At 44.7% G+C, this 14,660-nt stretch overlaps 1 protein-coding gene across 2 annotated transcripts in view; it reads right to left on the bottom strand.

Moving 5' to 3' along the window:
- Positions 1–14,660, bottom strand: part of LPIN2 (lipin 2) — a 599,770-nt gene that overhangs the window by 249,215 nt on the left and 335,895 nt on the right. For both annotated transcript variants that reach the window (XM_069219965.1, XM_069219964.1), the window contains exons 10-13: positions 7,809–7,902; positions 7,419–7,488; positions 7,217–7,306; positions 3,491–3,570 (exon numbers count right to left, since the gene is read on the bottom strand). In XM_069219965.1, the coding sequence (XP_069076066.1) occupies positions 3,491–3,570; positions 7,217–7,306; positions 7,419–7,488; positions 7,809–7,902 (334 nt within the window). The remainder of the gene's footprint in view (positions 1–3,490; positions 3,571–7,216; positions 7,307–7,418; positions 7,489–7,808; positions 7,903–14,660) is intronic.

Below are 14,660 nucleotides of genomic sequence, written 5' to 3'. Positions count from 1 at the left end.
TTTCATTTTTGTTTTCTGCCATTTGGCCTCAAATCCTCTCCCCGAATTTTCACCAAGGTGCTGGCTCCTCTGGTAGCTCTTCTGCATTCCGAGTGTGTGTCTGTCCATCCGTATTTGGACAATATTCTGATTCGGGCTCCCAGCCGGGTTCTGCTGATGAGTCATGTGGCACAGGTGCTGTTGGTCCTGCAAGGTCACGAGTTTTTGGTCAACTGGGGGAAGTCAGATTTGGCTCCTTCCCAGGATCTGTTTTTTCTTGGGGCCCACTTTGTCTCTCCAAGGCTTGGTGACTGTGTCAGAGGAGCGGTTGTTATGCCTCCAGTCGCAGGTGTTGTCGATCTTGTTGCAGAGTGCTCCCAGAGTCCTTCGGTGGTTGCGTCTGCAGGGACATTTGACGTCGGTGGTTTTTCTGATGCCTTGGACCCGGTTTAATCTTCTTTGCCTGATGAACTGGTTTCTCGCTCCTTGGTCTCCGGCTCCACGCTCTCTTCGGGCGAGGATTCCTGTGTCGGGTTTTGTTCGCAGGGAGTTGGGTTGGTGGCTGGTGCCTGCTCATCTTCGGTTGGGGGTGCCTTTGTCTCCATCACGGCCGGTTGTAGTGACGATCGATGCCAGTCTCTCCAGATGGGGCGCGTGGCTGGGGTCGGAACAAGTCCAGGGGTTTTGGTCACCTCAGGAGTCGAGCCGCTCCTCGAATTGGAGGGAGTTGAAAGTGGTTCTTCTGGCTTTGGTCCATTTTCAGGGGTCCCTGAAGGGCTTGGATGTTCTTCTCCGGATAGACAACATGGTGGCCAAATCATACGTGAACAGACAGGGTGGGACCAGTTCTCGGTCTCTGTTTCGGATTGCGAGGGACATTTTAATTTGGGCTCAAGAGTGGGTTCTGTCTTTTTGGGCCACCTACATTCACTGGGTGGTCAATGTTCAGGCGGATCTGTTAAGCCGGGTCATTCCTTCGTCTCATCTTTTTTCCCTCCGATTATCTCTGTTCCATCGTCTGGTTCGCATGTGGGGTCTTCGGTGTTGGATTTGTTTGCCTCCCCAGAGAATGCGAAAGTGAGGTGCTTTTGTTCCTGGTTTCGTTGCCCTCAGACTTGGGTGGGATGTCGTGTCCTTGGCCTTCCAGTTGCTCTGTGCTTTTCTGGTGAGGGTGCTTCTTCTGAAGGCCAGGGTTCTCTATCGCTCTGCATTGGCCACGGGCGAATTGGTTTCTTTTGCTTCGGTTGATGGCCTCCAGTCACATGTGGGCTCTCCCTCTCTGTCCCTCGCCTCTGGCGTTTCCTTGCCTCCCTCTGGGGTTGTTGCGGCGGTTGAACTTGATGGCTTGGAGGTTGAACGGAGGGGGTTCACGGGCTTGGGGGTTCCGGTCCCTTTGACTTCGACTTTGCTGGCTTCCTGGCGTCGTTCCACGTTACTATCCTATGGTCGGCAGTGGAAAGTATTTTCTGCCTGATGTTTGCGTCATCTGTTGATCCTACAGAGGCATCTCTGTTTGAGGTGATGCAGTTTTTGCATGATGGGGCCCAGTTGGGTTTGTCTGTGGCTTCTCTGTGGGTGCAGTGGGCTGCGATTCAGGCCTTTTGGGGTCCGTGGCGTAATCTGTCTGATGAGGATCATTTGATCCCCAGATTTTTCCAGGGCCTTCTTAACTTGTTTCCTCGTCCAGTGCGGTCCTTTCCTTCCTGGGATCTTTCATTGGTGTTGGAGGTCTTGACTGTTGACTGGTCCTCCCTTTGAGCCTCTGGAGTCCTGTGATTTGCGTCATCTGATGTTGAAATCTTTTTTTCTGGTGGCCATCACTTTGGCCTGACGTTTGGGGGAGTTGGGGGCTTTGGACTGTTCCTTTCCTTTTTGTAAGATTTTTCCTCATCGGATTGTTCTTGTCCCTGTTCCCTTGTTTGTTCCCAAAGTGAATTCTGCTTTCCATACTCGGCAGGAGGTTATCCCGCCTGCCTTCTGTCCCGACCCTTCCTCGGCTGAGGAGAGGTTCTGTTGCATTCTTTGGATGTGTGTAGGGCATTGTTGGAATACCTGCGGGTGGTTACTCCTTTCTGGAAAGGGGATTCATTGTTTGTTAATTTTGGTCCAGCTCGGAAGGGGGTGAAACCGTCCACTGCTTCTTTAAGTCTTTGAATCCGCTCTCTGGTTTTGTTGGCTTATTCTTTGAAAGGGCTGTGCCGCCACCGGGGATCCAGGAACATTCGACCAAGGGTATGGCTTCTACGGTGGCTGAGTTACAGGGCGCTTCTGTGGTGGAAATTTGCAGGGCGGCTACTTGGGCCTCTCCTACTTTTGTTCGTCATTACAGACTGGGGGACTTGGGGGGGGGGGGGGGTTGGAGTCAGTGTTGGGTCACCGTGTGTTGTCCTCTGATGCAATAGGGGTTTCCTTTCTGGTGTCCTGTTGTGTTGTGATTAAATTTGTTGCAACTCAGTGTCCGTCTCCTTTGTTTCTCTTGCTACAAATCATTGGTTGGGAAAGGAAGGCGAGGGAGGGACGGGAGGTAATGCGTCCATTACTTACCGGTAATGGCATTACTCCTAGTCCTACTCCCACACCTTCCTTTCTGTTCCCTCCAGCCCTCCCGGTACGTAACGCCTGAGTTGCTGTTTTTGGCTTGTTTCTGTACAGGAGGTGGTGGGGGTGGGGAGGACTTTTCAAAGGGGAAGGGAAGGGTCTAGATGGAGGCAAGGAGCCTCATTGGTTGGGAAAGGAAGGCAAGGGAGTAGGACTAGGAGTAATGCCATTACCGGTAAGTAATGGACACATTACTCCGCAGTGGGTTTTTGTTTTTAGAGGTTGAAAGTATTTAACCAGAATGCAGGGCGTTACATCAGTGCAGTCACATAACATACTGTTACATAGGTCCTGTGAGATTTGGCCCACATGGGCAATCTGTGAGTTGTCACCAGTATTTTCTGAATTTAGGACTCACTACGGTTAACATAAAATATTAACTTTGCCCGACTTCATAAATGTGTGACTGTAGATCTATTAGGAGAATTATTACGATTGTTGTTGGGCCACTTTCATTTTGATTGGCATTGCATAAATATAAGGCGGTAACACACAGAGCAACACACACAAAAGCTATGCTGCTCGGCTCACCACTGACAGTCTCCAGGCTACTATGGTCCCGTGTACAGTTTACATGCGGCTGTTTTTTTTTTTTAATGCAGGAGCCTCTCCTTACTGTCGGAGCAAAACTCTTTGCAACTTGTCAGTCTATCTCTCCGCTACTCCCAAATTTAAAGAGTGAGAATAGGCGACTGCAGCCTCACCGGAGTGCCATTCTTCACAGTCTGAGAACCCATTTGTCTTTTATTCGATTTAAGCATTTCTTCAAAATCTGGCTCTTTGTCCAGGTTTTTGAATGTGTATGTCTCTTTTAATCCAATCCCTTTTTAGTGGTACCCAGCGCCACGAAGGCTTAATCATATGATTGCTTAAAAAAACAATATTAACAAAACCATTAGCTTGTGGGTCATACCTGTCAGGGGATTCTTCTTCCATTATGGCTAACTCTTCACTCGTTGGCCCAGCAACAGATTTACCGTCCTTCGTCTCTGGCTGTAAAACGGCACAAACAGATCAGCAACAAAAACTGTGTTTTGGGGATTATCCAAAAGCAGAATACTTTACTTTCCTGTTTTATTCCGAATCTAAGGTAATTATAGAATTGTAAGTACCACAAATACATATTTTAGATTCAATCAAACAGGCTAAAGGAACATTTGGTATGCTGTAGTAACTTTTATGTTTTTAGCTCCAAATTTCATCAATTCATTTTGCAGCACTATTGCTACTCAACGGTACAGAACAAGAAAAGGTGCCAAAATATGAATGCCTGTACTTCTTGTCCATGCTGCTACCAGCAACGCTACTTAGGTATTAGGTAACTGGGTGGTCTGAAAACTGTTTCCGTAACTATTCATGAGATAACATGACCGATCTGTAGTATACATGTCCTGTTGCAGTTACCTGGAGACAAATGACCTTCTTTCTATTCCACCCTAGCTACACACTCCACTAAGCTCAGTTCAAAAACCAGTCAATAATTAGGAAGGGTGACTAACGAGGGAATGTAGGACGGAGCTGTTTTCTGTTGGCAGCATATGCCCAGGACTGCCCGGGGTCTCCATTATAGTACATGCATAAAACCCCTTCATCGGACACTCTCCTGCTCGAAACAAATGTAACAGACTCTAATGGAAAACCAGATAAAGAAATCAAGGAATACTGCAGTGGAGAATCACACTTCAGGCAAGAACTGCGAAAGGTATGTTTCATTCCCAAAATCAATAACCAAGGTACAAGTGGAATTTAGTACATACAGGTGAGTTACACGTGCACTTAAAAGGCACATATTTATTTAATTGCTAGGTAAAGATCTGCCTTGTCACGTTCAACCATTTTGCTGTGTTATCAAGTGGTTCAAGAGTTGGAATCCTTCCAGAAAGTGTGGAAAGAGATGCCAGTCAGTGGCCGGAGAAGCTGTGATGCCGATCTCAAGAAGGAGGGCTACAAGGGATGCAGGCTCAGCCTACAGTGGCCAGCTCTTTTCTTGAAGAGGGGCTGGCTTCAGTGATATCCATGTAAGGTTACTTGAGGCACCGTGCATGGCAGCTCCTTCCACGCAGTGTATTTTTATAAAATGTTAGGCTTTCTTTCCGTGGAGTAATTAAGAAAACAATGTGCTGTTCCTAAGCAGTGTCAGGGTCTAGGCTAATTGTGTAACCTAACCCATCTCGGGCCGGGGCCATGCAGTACGGGTAGGCGATGGAGGTCCTACTCACAAAACGGAACAAAAAGCAATGAAAGGCCGAAGTTCACATGAGTTCCAAAGGATCCCGATTCGAGTAGAGATTGGACCAGATCCTAGGGAATCAACCACACTGCTTAGGTATAAAATCAACCCAGTTTGCTCACTATTTATGATGATATAAGCATTGGGATCACTATGTGGAAACAGAATAGGGTCAATCTAACTGCAGATTAAGTAATTTGTTCTGAAGAATGGCCAAACATTGTTTTAGATGCACCAGGCAAGAAACATGTCGATCGTTTAGATGAATACAAGGGTACATTATTTCCCTTTATATTTCCACCTCTTTTCATTTTAAAATTTGATAGGGACTCTTCACATAAAGTTGTTTTAAGGGATCCATAGTTAATTTTAGTATTGTCTGATTTGACTAATTTACATTTCTAGTCATTCCTAGGTGTCTGAGGGGGATTCCTACTCCCACACGGCTAATTCGAGAAAAGATCTACAACAAGGAGTTCCTTTTCAGGAGCCTGTTGGGCACTGCAGCAGAGAAAGTCTGGTCTCTTGTTTGGGGCAATGTAAGGTCTGACATCAGTGCCTGTTCCTTCAGCTAAGTAAAAGGCTCTGGTTTTAAAGAGGTGGAGGTAGTCTGAATTCTTATCTCCCAAAATGACACCAGGTGTGTTGCATAACCAAGAATCACTCCTAAATGCAATGGCTTGAAATGAAATATTCCATCCATCACCTTGTTGTTGCATTTGACGCCCTGATTGTGTCAGGTAAGCCCAGTTGTGAGACTGAGGCTCACTCTGCACTAGGAACTAAGCAATACCCAGCTGAAGAAATGAGAACAAGGGTGAAAACCAGTCCTAGGTTGCTTGAGGAGGATCTGGCCGTTACTACGAGGAACAGGGTAAAGACTGATTTGCATATGGCTGGGTCCATATTGAGGTGGGATGGTGAGCAAAAAACGATGGCTTGTGATGCGACCCAAGGGACTGCCAGTGGCTAAGAATTATGAAAGTATTCCATCCATCACCTTGTTTTTTTTGTCTTTCTTTCTGAACCTTCTGCTTTAGGGGCAGAAGGTTTTCAGTTAGATGATCCTCCTTCTGGAAAACCTTGGTCTCAAAACCAAAAGGACATTTCCAACTTCTACACTATTCTAAAACATCTCAAACCTTGACCCTTCACAAAATCATGAAATTGATGCTTTTACTGACTCTTCCCCCTTTCCAATACCCAATCGATCTTCTCCCCAGCCTCCTCCTTTGTAATGTGTCTCAAGAATTTAGCTATATATTAGACTATTACAGATATTAAAAATAGAAAACGAATACATAAAGAGGGGTTCAGGCACCTAGCGGAATACACTGCAGTAGCCTTTTTAACAGCAAACATGATCATCAGTGGGACCCATTTTATTTACATAAGACGTATGATAAACTCAGCCAACATTTCCAAAGACACACACTTTGCGACAATACAATTCCAGTCTTCTCAAAACTATCAGGTAACAGTGGCAGCACTTCCCTTTTGTCTTCAACAGGTTGCAGACTGGATGTCAGCTAACTCCTTGAAACATAACGCGGGAAAGACCGAATTACTATTTGTTGGTAAATCTCTTACTTCATGGAGTACACATCTTTGGTCAGCTTCACTGGGCACCCCCCTTCTCCCAGCCGTGGCAGTAAAGAGTCTGGGAGTATAGCTGGATCAGAAGTTGTCCATGAGGGCACAGATCACTAAAGAAGCCACCACTTGTTTTGGCATTTGAAACAGCTAGGTAAAATTCTTTATTATTTTCCTCTGACAGCCCAGCGCACTGTTGTCCAGGCCTTGATTTTATCAAGGATGGACTATGGAAATGTCCTCTACCTCGGTGTGGCAAACACGTTGTTAAATCATTTGCAAATAGTTCAGAATGCCGCAGCTCGTCTCTTGCATCGCCATGTTCAGTTCTCTAGCCACTCTACTGAATTTCCTACACTGGCTGCCTGTGGAAAAACAAGTGCATTTTAAATGCTTTGTGCTTTATGTTTAAATGCCTCCACAATACTGCCACCCCGTACTTGTGTTCGGGAATAACCTATGTGCCCCGACGTACTCTGTGATCTAGCCAACTGAGATTAGCTGTTGTGCCCAGAGTGAAGAGGGCTTGTCACGGGGGATGCTCCTTTCGAATCCTCGGACCTATATTATGGAACAACCTTCTGCTACATTTGAAAGAATGTAAAACATTTCTGGAATCCTGAGAGGTTGCTAAAAATGTGGTTGTTACCAATGTTATAATCTGGGTTATTGATCATGGATGTCCGTCCGGCTGGGTGAGCGCTGGGAAACCCTATGGGTAGTTATGCACTTTATAAATTATAGAATCAATCAATCAAAAACAACCAGGGTGTTTCAAGTAAGTAGTGGGTAGAAGGGGTGGGGATTTTCCTTTACCTGTTTAGCCATGCTGTCTCTCTTGCGCCAGAACCACCATCTCCCAGACTTCTTTGGCATTTTCTCTTTCACCCAGGACTCAATAGTGCTCTACAAAAAACAAAACAATTGTCTAAACAAACTGCACTAATAGTAGCTGACACAAAGTTTTTATTCTGCAATTCAGCCTTTAGAACGAAGAACTTATAATATTTACATTTACCTTAGGTAAACTTTTCTGGAATACTTGTAAACTGAGGATCATGGGTGCAGCCAAAGCCCAGTTGTAGTACCTGTGCAAACAGATATACTCTCAGTATGGTCATGTTAAATCACCAAGCACAACACTGCATTTAGGAGTCCAGTCAAATAGTGCATATAAAGAATTAAAAAAATAGTTAAGTACTGTTGGAGACTAAAACACATCAATATATTGTGAACAACTACATCGTTCACTATTTCCTAAACAACAAAAAAGGTGAAGATTTACTAAAGGACTACTTTGTCTACCAGTGGATATACCAAACATCAAACTTGACATTCTAAAGTTGTCTAAGAATCTTTCACTTAATCCAAGCATTAAGCGCAGAAACAATAGAATATACTTTATTACCTGTTGTAAATTCTGACTACCAGATTAGGATTATCTATGATTCCAGGGTTTTCAGCAAAATCATGATAAGTTATGATATGTTCTTTGAATTTTTCTAAAAAGGAATAGAAAAAACACAAATGTTTAACAGTCAGTGTCTGTGATCGACCTACACTGCAATTCACTAGAATCAACTTAACCAAAGCTTAACTTTATTTAATATACTACACAATTCTGCGAGAATTGGCTACACATGGTAGCCTTTCAATTTCTTTCTAATGAAAAAAAACTTTTGTAGAAATAAAGTAGAAGTCTGCAGCACCAACTTGTCAGGGAAAATATGGTGAACAGGGGTTGCGCTGAGAGCGAGAGAGTAAGGACCAAGTTAAGTTCCAACTGGGGCATAATGTAAGGCACCATCCTTTTTTAGAAAGAGCTTCACAACTGGGGATTCAAATTTTGTTGTTCATGCAAAAGTAGAAATGCTCACAAATAACCTTTAATGGTGTCCACTGCAAAGCCTTGATGGCCCATAGATTGTACGAACAACAAAATATCGGATGACTTGGTCTGTTGAGGGTCCACTCCATCTTTCCCGCACCAGGCCACAAACTTCGCTTAACTACCCAAAAACAAAGATTTCATAGATAGTAGAAGGGTGCCTAGAGGCAAGAATAACCTCAGCTACTTTAGCAGGTAAACAGAAACCATTGCAGGTTGTGGAGATTAGGGTGGATTATGCATGTTACTGAGGCAGGAGGCCCTCCTGCAGAGGTACACTTATTAGATGGCAAATAGTCAGGATCAACTGTATGGGGTATCACACTTTCCTACGCTTTCGTAGTCCAGTGTAGAGCTATTAAGAGGATATGAGCCCAATCTTTTCTGATCGTCTTCAGAACTTGGGGCAGAAGAGGCAGTGGTGAGAAGGGGTACAAGGGTCCTGAGCACCAATGCAAATGGATTGTGTCTCCTAGTGGAAACTCCAATGCCCAGTAATCCTGACAATTAGCATTATTGAGGGTAGCAAAAAGATCTACCCAAAACATGCCCTACTGGGTGAAGATGCCTTGTGTCCTCTGGATGAAGGCACCATTCATAGCCCACCAGCTGAACATCTGCTTAGCTCATCTGCCCTGGCACTCAGTGAACCTGCCAAATTATATTCTGTGATGGCGGTCCCCTTTAGGGACAATCATTTCCAAATGTGATAGGAGGAATTCTTGTAAATAGTCTAACCACTGACAGTCACTCGGGGTAGCATTCCAACCTGTAATTCTTCTCCCACTATGCCACTCTAGACATAGGCTCATATTATGCAAATCAGTATTCTACAGTGCCTCCTGACATTGGGGCTCCACACCACCTTCCGTGTTGCAGTACCAAATGGCAGTGGTGCTGTTGTCAAGGTTTGAACTGGTCTAACCTATATGGACGGGAGGGAGGCCTTCAGAACCAACCAATGGTCAGGGGATCTAGGAAGATCATATGGAACTTTCGTTCCTCTGGAGACAAAAGGCTCTTTGATCACCACTCAACCGCAATGGCCGCCCCAAAGGAAGGACGATGAATTTGTCACCAATGTGTGCTCTGTGCGAGACAAAGAGAATGATGTGCTGTGAAGAAGGCTGGTGTCCACCTGCCTCTACTTAAGGTCCAGTGTTTTCTAATCTGATATGCAGATGCTGTCCAAAGACAACTCCAATGATGAGCCCACTGAAGGTGGAGGTTCCACTATAAGGCTTGCATTTGTCAGCGGGCATGTGAAAGCACTAGGATGTACAAGGTCAAGAGTTCAATAAGCCTCAGTACCACCATCAATGGAACCCCAAAGTGAGCCCAAACATCGAGATCGGACCCAGGAAGTTCTGAACTGTCTATATGGGTGAAAAAAACCTTGAACGCTAATAAGTCTAGCATTGGGCCTATGAAAGGAATTCTTTCTCTGCACGGCTCGCTGATGGAAAACTCCAGATATGACAGAAGTGTTACCATTGTACAGAGTTGGCTCCCATCTGATTGTGGTGAGTTGACCTTAAACAGTCAATCACTGAGGTGATGGAATACATGTATTCCTGATCTTGGAATATGGTATGCAACCACTACCATCACATTTGTAAACACTCATGGGGAGAGGTGAAGTCAAACAGTAGAACGGCAAACTGGAAATGCTCTGACCCCAGCACAAACTAAAGGCAGTGTCTGTGTGATAGTAGGACAGGTACAGGAAACTACATATACTGAAAGTCCAAGCACACCATGCTACAAGTTCAAAGACACCATCCAATTAAACTGGATCTATGGTGAAAAAGACCTGTACCAAAGACTTGTATTGGTCCTTCTGCAGGAAGAAGTTCAGAGGGCAAAGATCTAAAATCAGCCAGAGTCCTCCATCTTTTTAGGGTACAGAGAAATAGCAGGAGTAACACCACTCACCTTTCTCCACCTTAGGGACCCTCTATGGTCCCTTTAGCCAAAAGTGACAGAACTGCCAGGAGCAGGTTGGCGGCATGATCTGCTTTCGTTTGAAGTTGGATGTAAGAGGGGGATATAAATAGTCATGGAGTAACCTCTCTGAATAATCTGGAATAACAAATTACCTGATGTAATATGCCCCAGCCAGGTAGGAAAAGGGAATGGTTACTTACAATATAACCATCTGTTTGTGGCATGTAGTACTGTAGATTCACATGCTGTGCGTACTACTACCATATAGTGTTGGGCCCGGATGTATGCAAGTTGTTTTTCTTAAAAAAAGTATTTCGCATCACAAGGTACTTTGATGATCATCTTGGTGAAAATGTGCATGGTCATTCACTGCATTGTTTGTTTTCCTGCACGGTGGGTGAGGATGGAATGTGAAGCAAAGTGATATACAGAGAGATGTCCATGCATAAGACTTAAAAGAGATAGTAAGAGATACTGCAATGACCAGAGGCATCTGAGGTAGGAGGGTGGGCACATGTGAATCTACAGCACTAAATGACTAACAGATGCTTACAGGGTAAAAAACATTTTCTGCTTGAGGTATTTGTTGTTGTTTGGTACACAGACTGTACAGACTGTAAAGCAGTTCTCCCAAAAAGGGGTGGCTAGCCTGCGGGTGTGACAGAAGATTGAAAGTGTACAGAGAAATACCTGAACCACATTAGCTTGTTCATGGGCTAGCACAGCCACACAGTAGTGTTTTGTGAACGTGTGCGGTATGGACCAGGTAGCTGATTTGCATATATGAGGAATGTTCCCCAGGAAGGCCATACAGGCTCCTTTCTTCCGAGGAGAGTTTGCCCTAGGAGGAGTGGGTAGAGTCCTTTTGGTTGTTGCACAGCATTTTTGGATGCATTTAACTATCTATTTGGCAATACCTGACTTGGATAGAGCTTCTTTGTGAGGGTTGGACAAAGCAACAAAACGTTTTTGTGTCTTCCTAAAGGGTCCTGGTTCTATCAACAGAGTATATGAGGTCTTGTTTTACGTCCAAAGTATGGACAGCCCGTCCACAACTGAACCAGTCTGTGGTTAAAAAAATAAACAAAATAAAGAGGAAAGTCAATGGACTGAATAAAGTGGAAATAAGACTACTTTAGGGAGGAATTTAGGACTGGTGCGGAGGACAATCCTATCACTATGTACTTGGAAGAAAGGTTCTTCCATGGTTAATGCCCGAAGCTCACGGACACGCCTGAGGTAGGTGTTAGGAACCATAAATGTCACATTCTAAGCGAGGAACTGAAGGGGGTAAGAGTGCAGGGGGGCTCAAATGGAGGGCCCATGAGCCATGTGAGTATAATGTTGAGATTCCCTGAGGGTGTCTGTGGGACCTAGGCAGAAATTATCCTCTTGAGACCCTTCATGAAAACTTTAATGACTGGCATACCGAAGACAGAGATGTGTTGTCTATTTTGACGGTAGGCAGTCACGGCAGAGATAAAGGCTAAATCAGAAACCTGAAAGTGGAGTAAGTATCAGATAATGTTCTGCACTGTGACAGTAAAAGGATCAATATCTTTTGAGTGACAGTAGAACAAATATTTTCCACTTGGCCGCATAGCAGGCACGGGTGGCAGAGCTGTGCACTTCCTTGAGAGTAGCCATGTATTCAGTTGGAAGATGAAGATACCCAAATTCTATGACCTGAGGAGCCAGATTGCAAGGCTGAGGGATAAGGGTCCATGATTTCTCCAAGGTTCTGTGTGAAAAAGTCCAGCTTGTTAGGGAGCTTTTCGTGCCGAACCACAGAGAATTTGAGCAGAGTTGTGAACCAGGGCTGGGAGGCCCATCTGGGTGACACCATGAAGGGAGTGAGAAATGTCTGCTGAAGCCGCTAAACCACAAATTGAAGGGGAAGAGGTAGAAAAGAGTAGGCAAATATCCCTGACAAGTTCGTCCATAGCGAAGAAGGCGAAGTTTGGGCATTCAGTGTTTTATCCTGTTGTAAACAGGTCTACCTCTTATATGTGCAAGTCGTTATCCATCCCCAGAAGGTACTCTGCCAGCAAATGAATTTTGTGGTGGAGCGCCCAGCCCCAAATGCTCTAGGATATCTGAGACAGTTGTGGAGAGTGTGACTCTCCCTGTTTCTTAACCTATTGGGTGCCCTGGACGAAAAGGTTATGTCCTGGGCAGCACTGCTCTGCTGCCCAGGACGTAACAGTTACGTCCAAGTAGGGGCCCTTGGGGGAAGCGCCAGTGCTCCCTCCTGGGGGCCTCGCACCCCCCTCCCCTGGGCAGGGATGGAGGGGGGTGGCATCTGATGATGTCAGAGCGCGATTGCGTGCTGACCTTGTCAGAGGCCTGCCCCTCCAGCGTGGATCGGAAGAGAAATGTAAAAGCATTTCTCCTCCGATCACGTGGAGGGGACGAGAGAGGCATCAAAGGAAAGAAAAGGCCTTTACTTTCCTCTGTGTCTCTCTCTGCACTTCTGCTGACCGATCCAGATTTATTTAATTGAATAAGGGGAGCGGCCCCTTGGGCAAAGGTCGCTCCCCAGGAGGGCTATTTATTTTTAGGATATTTCTGCCCCCCCACCGGAGGCAGATCGGTCTATTACACCAGGGATAGTTTTTTTTTTTCTTTTGTTTTTTTTTTAATATGTGGGGAGTGACCCTTCAGGCAAGGGTCGCTCCCCAGGGGGCAAAATGACTTTTAGGCCATTTCTGTCCCCCTTGGGGGCAGATCGGCCTATTTTTATTTGGACAATCTGCCCCCAAGGGGGGCAAAAATCACTAGACACCAGGGATTTTTATTATATATATATATATTATATATGGAAAATGTCACTTACCCAGTGTACATCTGTTCGTGGCATGAGACGCTGCAGATTCACATGCTGTGCATTATCCTGCCATCTAGTGTTGGGCTCGGAGTGTTACAAGTTGTTTTTCTTCTAAGAAGTCTTTTCGAGTCACGAGACCAAGGGACTCCTCCCTTTCGGCTCCATTGCGCATGGGAGTCGACTCCATCTTAGATTGTTTTCCCCGCAGAGGGTGAGGTAGGAGTTGTGAATATACTAGATGTGCCCGTGCAATGGAGTAGGTATGTACATAATGTGTATTAAAATAATATTTATTTACAAATTTAAAATTTTCATTCAACTAAGAACGGCTACAGGCTCCCGGGGAGGTGGGAGGGCGCATGTGAATCTGCAGCGTCTCATGCCACGAACAGATGTACACTGGGTAAGTGACATTTTCAGTTCGGTGGCATGTGTAGCTGCAGATACACATGCTGTGCATAGACTAATAAGCAGTAACTCCCCAAAAAGCGGTGGCTTAGCCTGTAGGAGTTGAAGTTGTCTGAAATAATGTTCTTAATACAGCCTGTCCTACTGTGGATTGTTGTATTGCTAACACATCTACACAGTAATGCTTAGTGAATGTATGAGGCGTAGACCAGGTGGCTGCCTTACAAATTTCTGTCATAGGTATATTCCCCAGAAAAGCCACTGTGGCGCCTTTTTTCCTAGTGGGATGCGCTCTTGGTGTAATAGGTAGAGCTCTTTTTGCTTTAATATAACAAGTTTGAATACATTTAACTATCCATCTGACAATGCCTTGTTTGGATATAGGATTACCTGCATGAGGTTTTTGGAAGACTACGAACAATTGTTTTGTTTTACGAAATTGTTTTGTTCAGTCAATGTAATACATTAGTGCTCTCTTTATGTCTAATGCATGTAAGGCTCTTTCAGCTACTGAGTCTGGTTGTGGAAAGAAGACTGGGAGTTCCACTGTTTGGTCTAGGTGGAATGGCAATATGACCTTTGATAGGAACTTGGGATTTATACGGAGAACCACTTTATGTTTATGTATTTGTATAAAGGGTTCTTCATAGTAAATGCTTGTATTTCACTTACTCTTCTAAGTGATGTGATAGCTATTAGAAAGGCTACTTTCCAAGTTAAGTATTGCATTTCACAAGAGTGCATGGGTTCGAATTGTGGTCCCATGAGTCGTGTTAATACAATATTAAGGTTCCACGAAGGTACTGGTGGTGTTCTTGGGGGTATGATTCTTTTTAGTCCCTCCATAAATGCTTTGATGACTGGGATTCTAAAAAGCGATGTATGTGTAATCTGCAGATAGGCAGATATTGCTGTGAGATGTATTTTAATTGAAGAGAATGCTAGCTTAGACTTTTGTAAGTGTAATAAGTAGCTTACAATGTCCTTTGCGGAAGCATGTAGTGGTTGAATCTGATTAGTGTGGCAGTAGTAAACAAATCTTTTCCATTTGTTTGCGTAACAATGTCTTGTAGTAGGTTTTCTAGCTTGTTTAATGACCTCCATACATTCTTGTGTAAGGTTTAAGTGCCCAAATTCTAAGACTTCAGGAGCCAGATTGCTAGATTGAGCGATGCTGGATTCGGGTGTCT

This window comes from Pleurodeles waltl, chromosome 2_2 (assembly GCF_031143425.1).
Source record: "Pleurodeles waltl isolate 20211129_DDA chromosome 2_2, aPleWal1.hap1.20221129, whole genome shotgun sequence".
Classification (NCBI taxonomy): domain Eukaryota; kingdom Metazoa; phylum Chordata; class Amphibia; order Caudata; family Salamandridae; genus Pleurodeles; species Pleurodeles waltl.
Note: the sequence above shows the minus strand (reverse complement) of the source record. Positions and strands in the feature narration are given on the sequence as shown.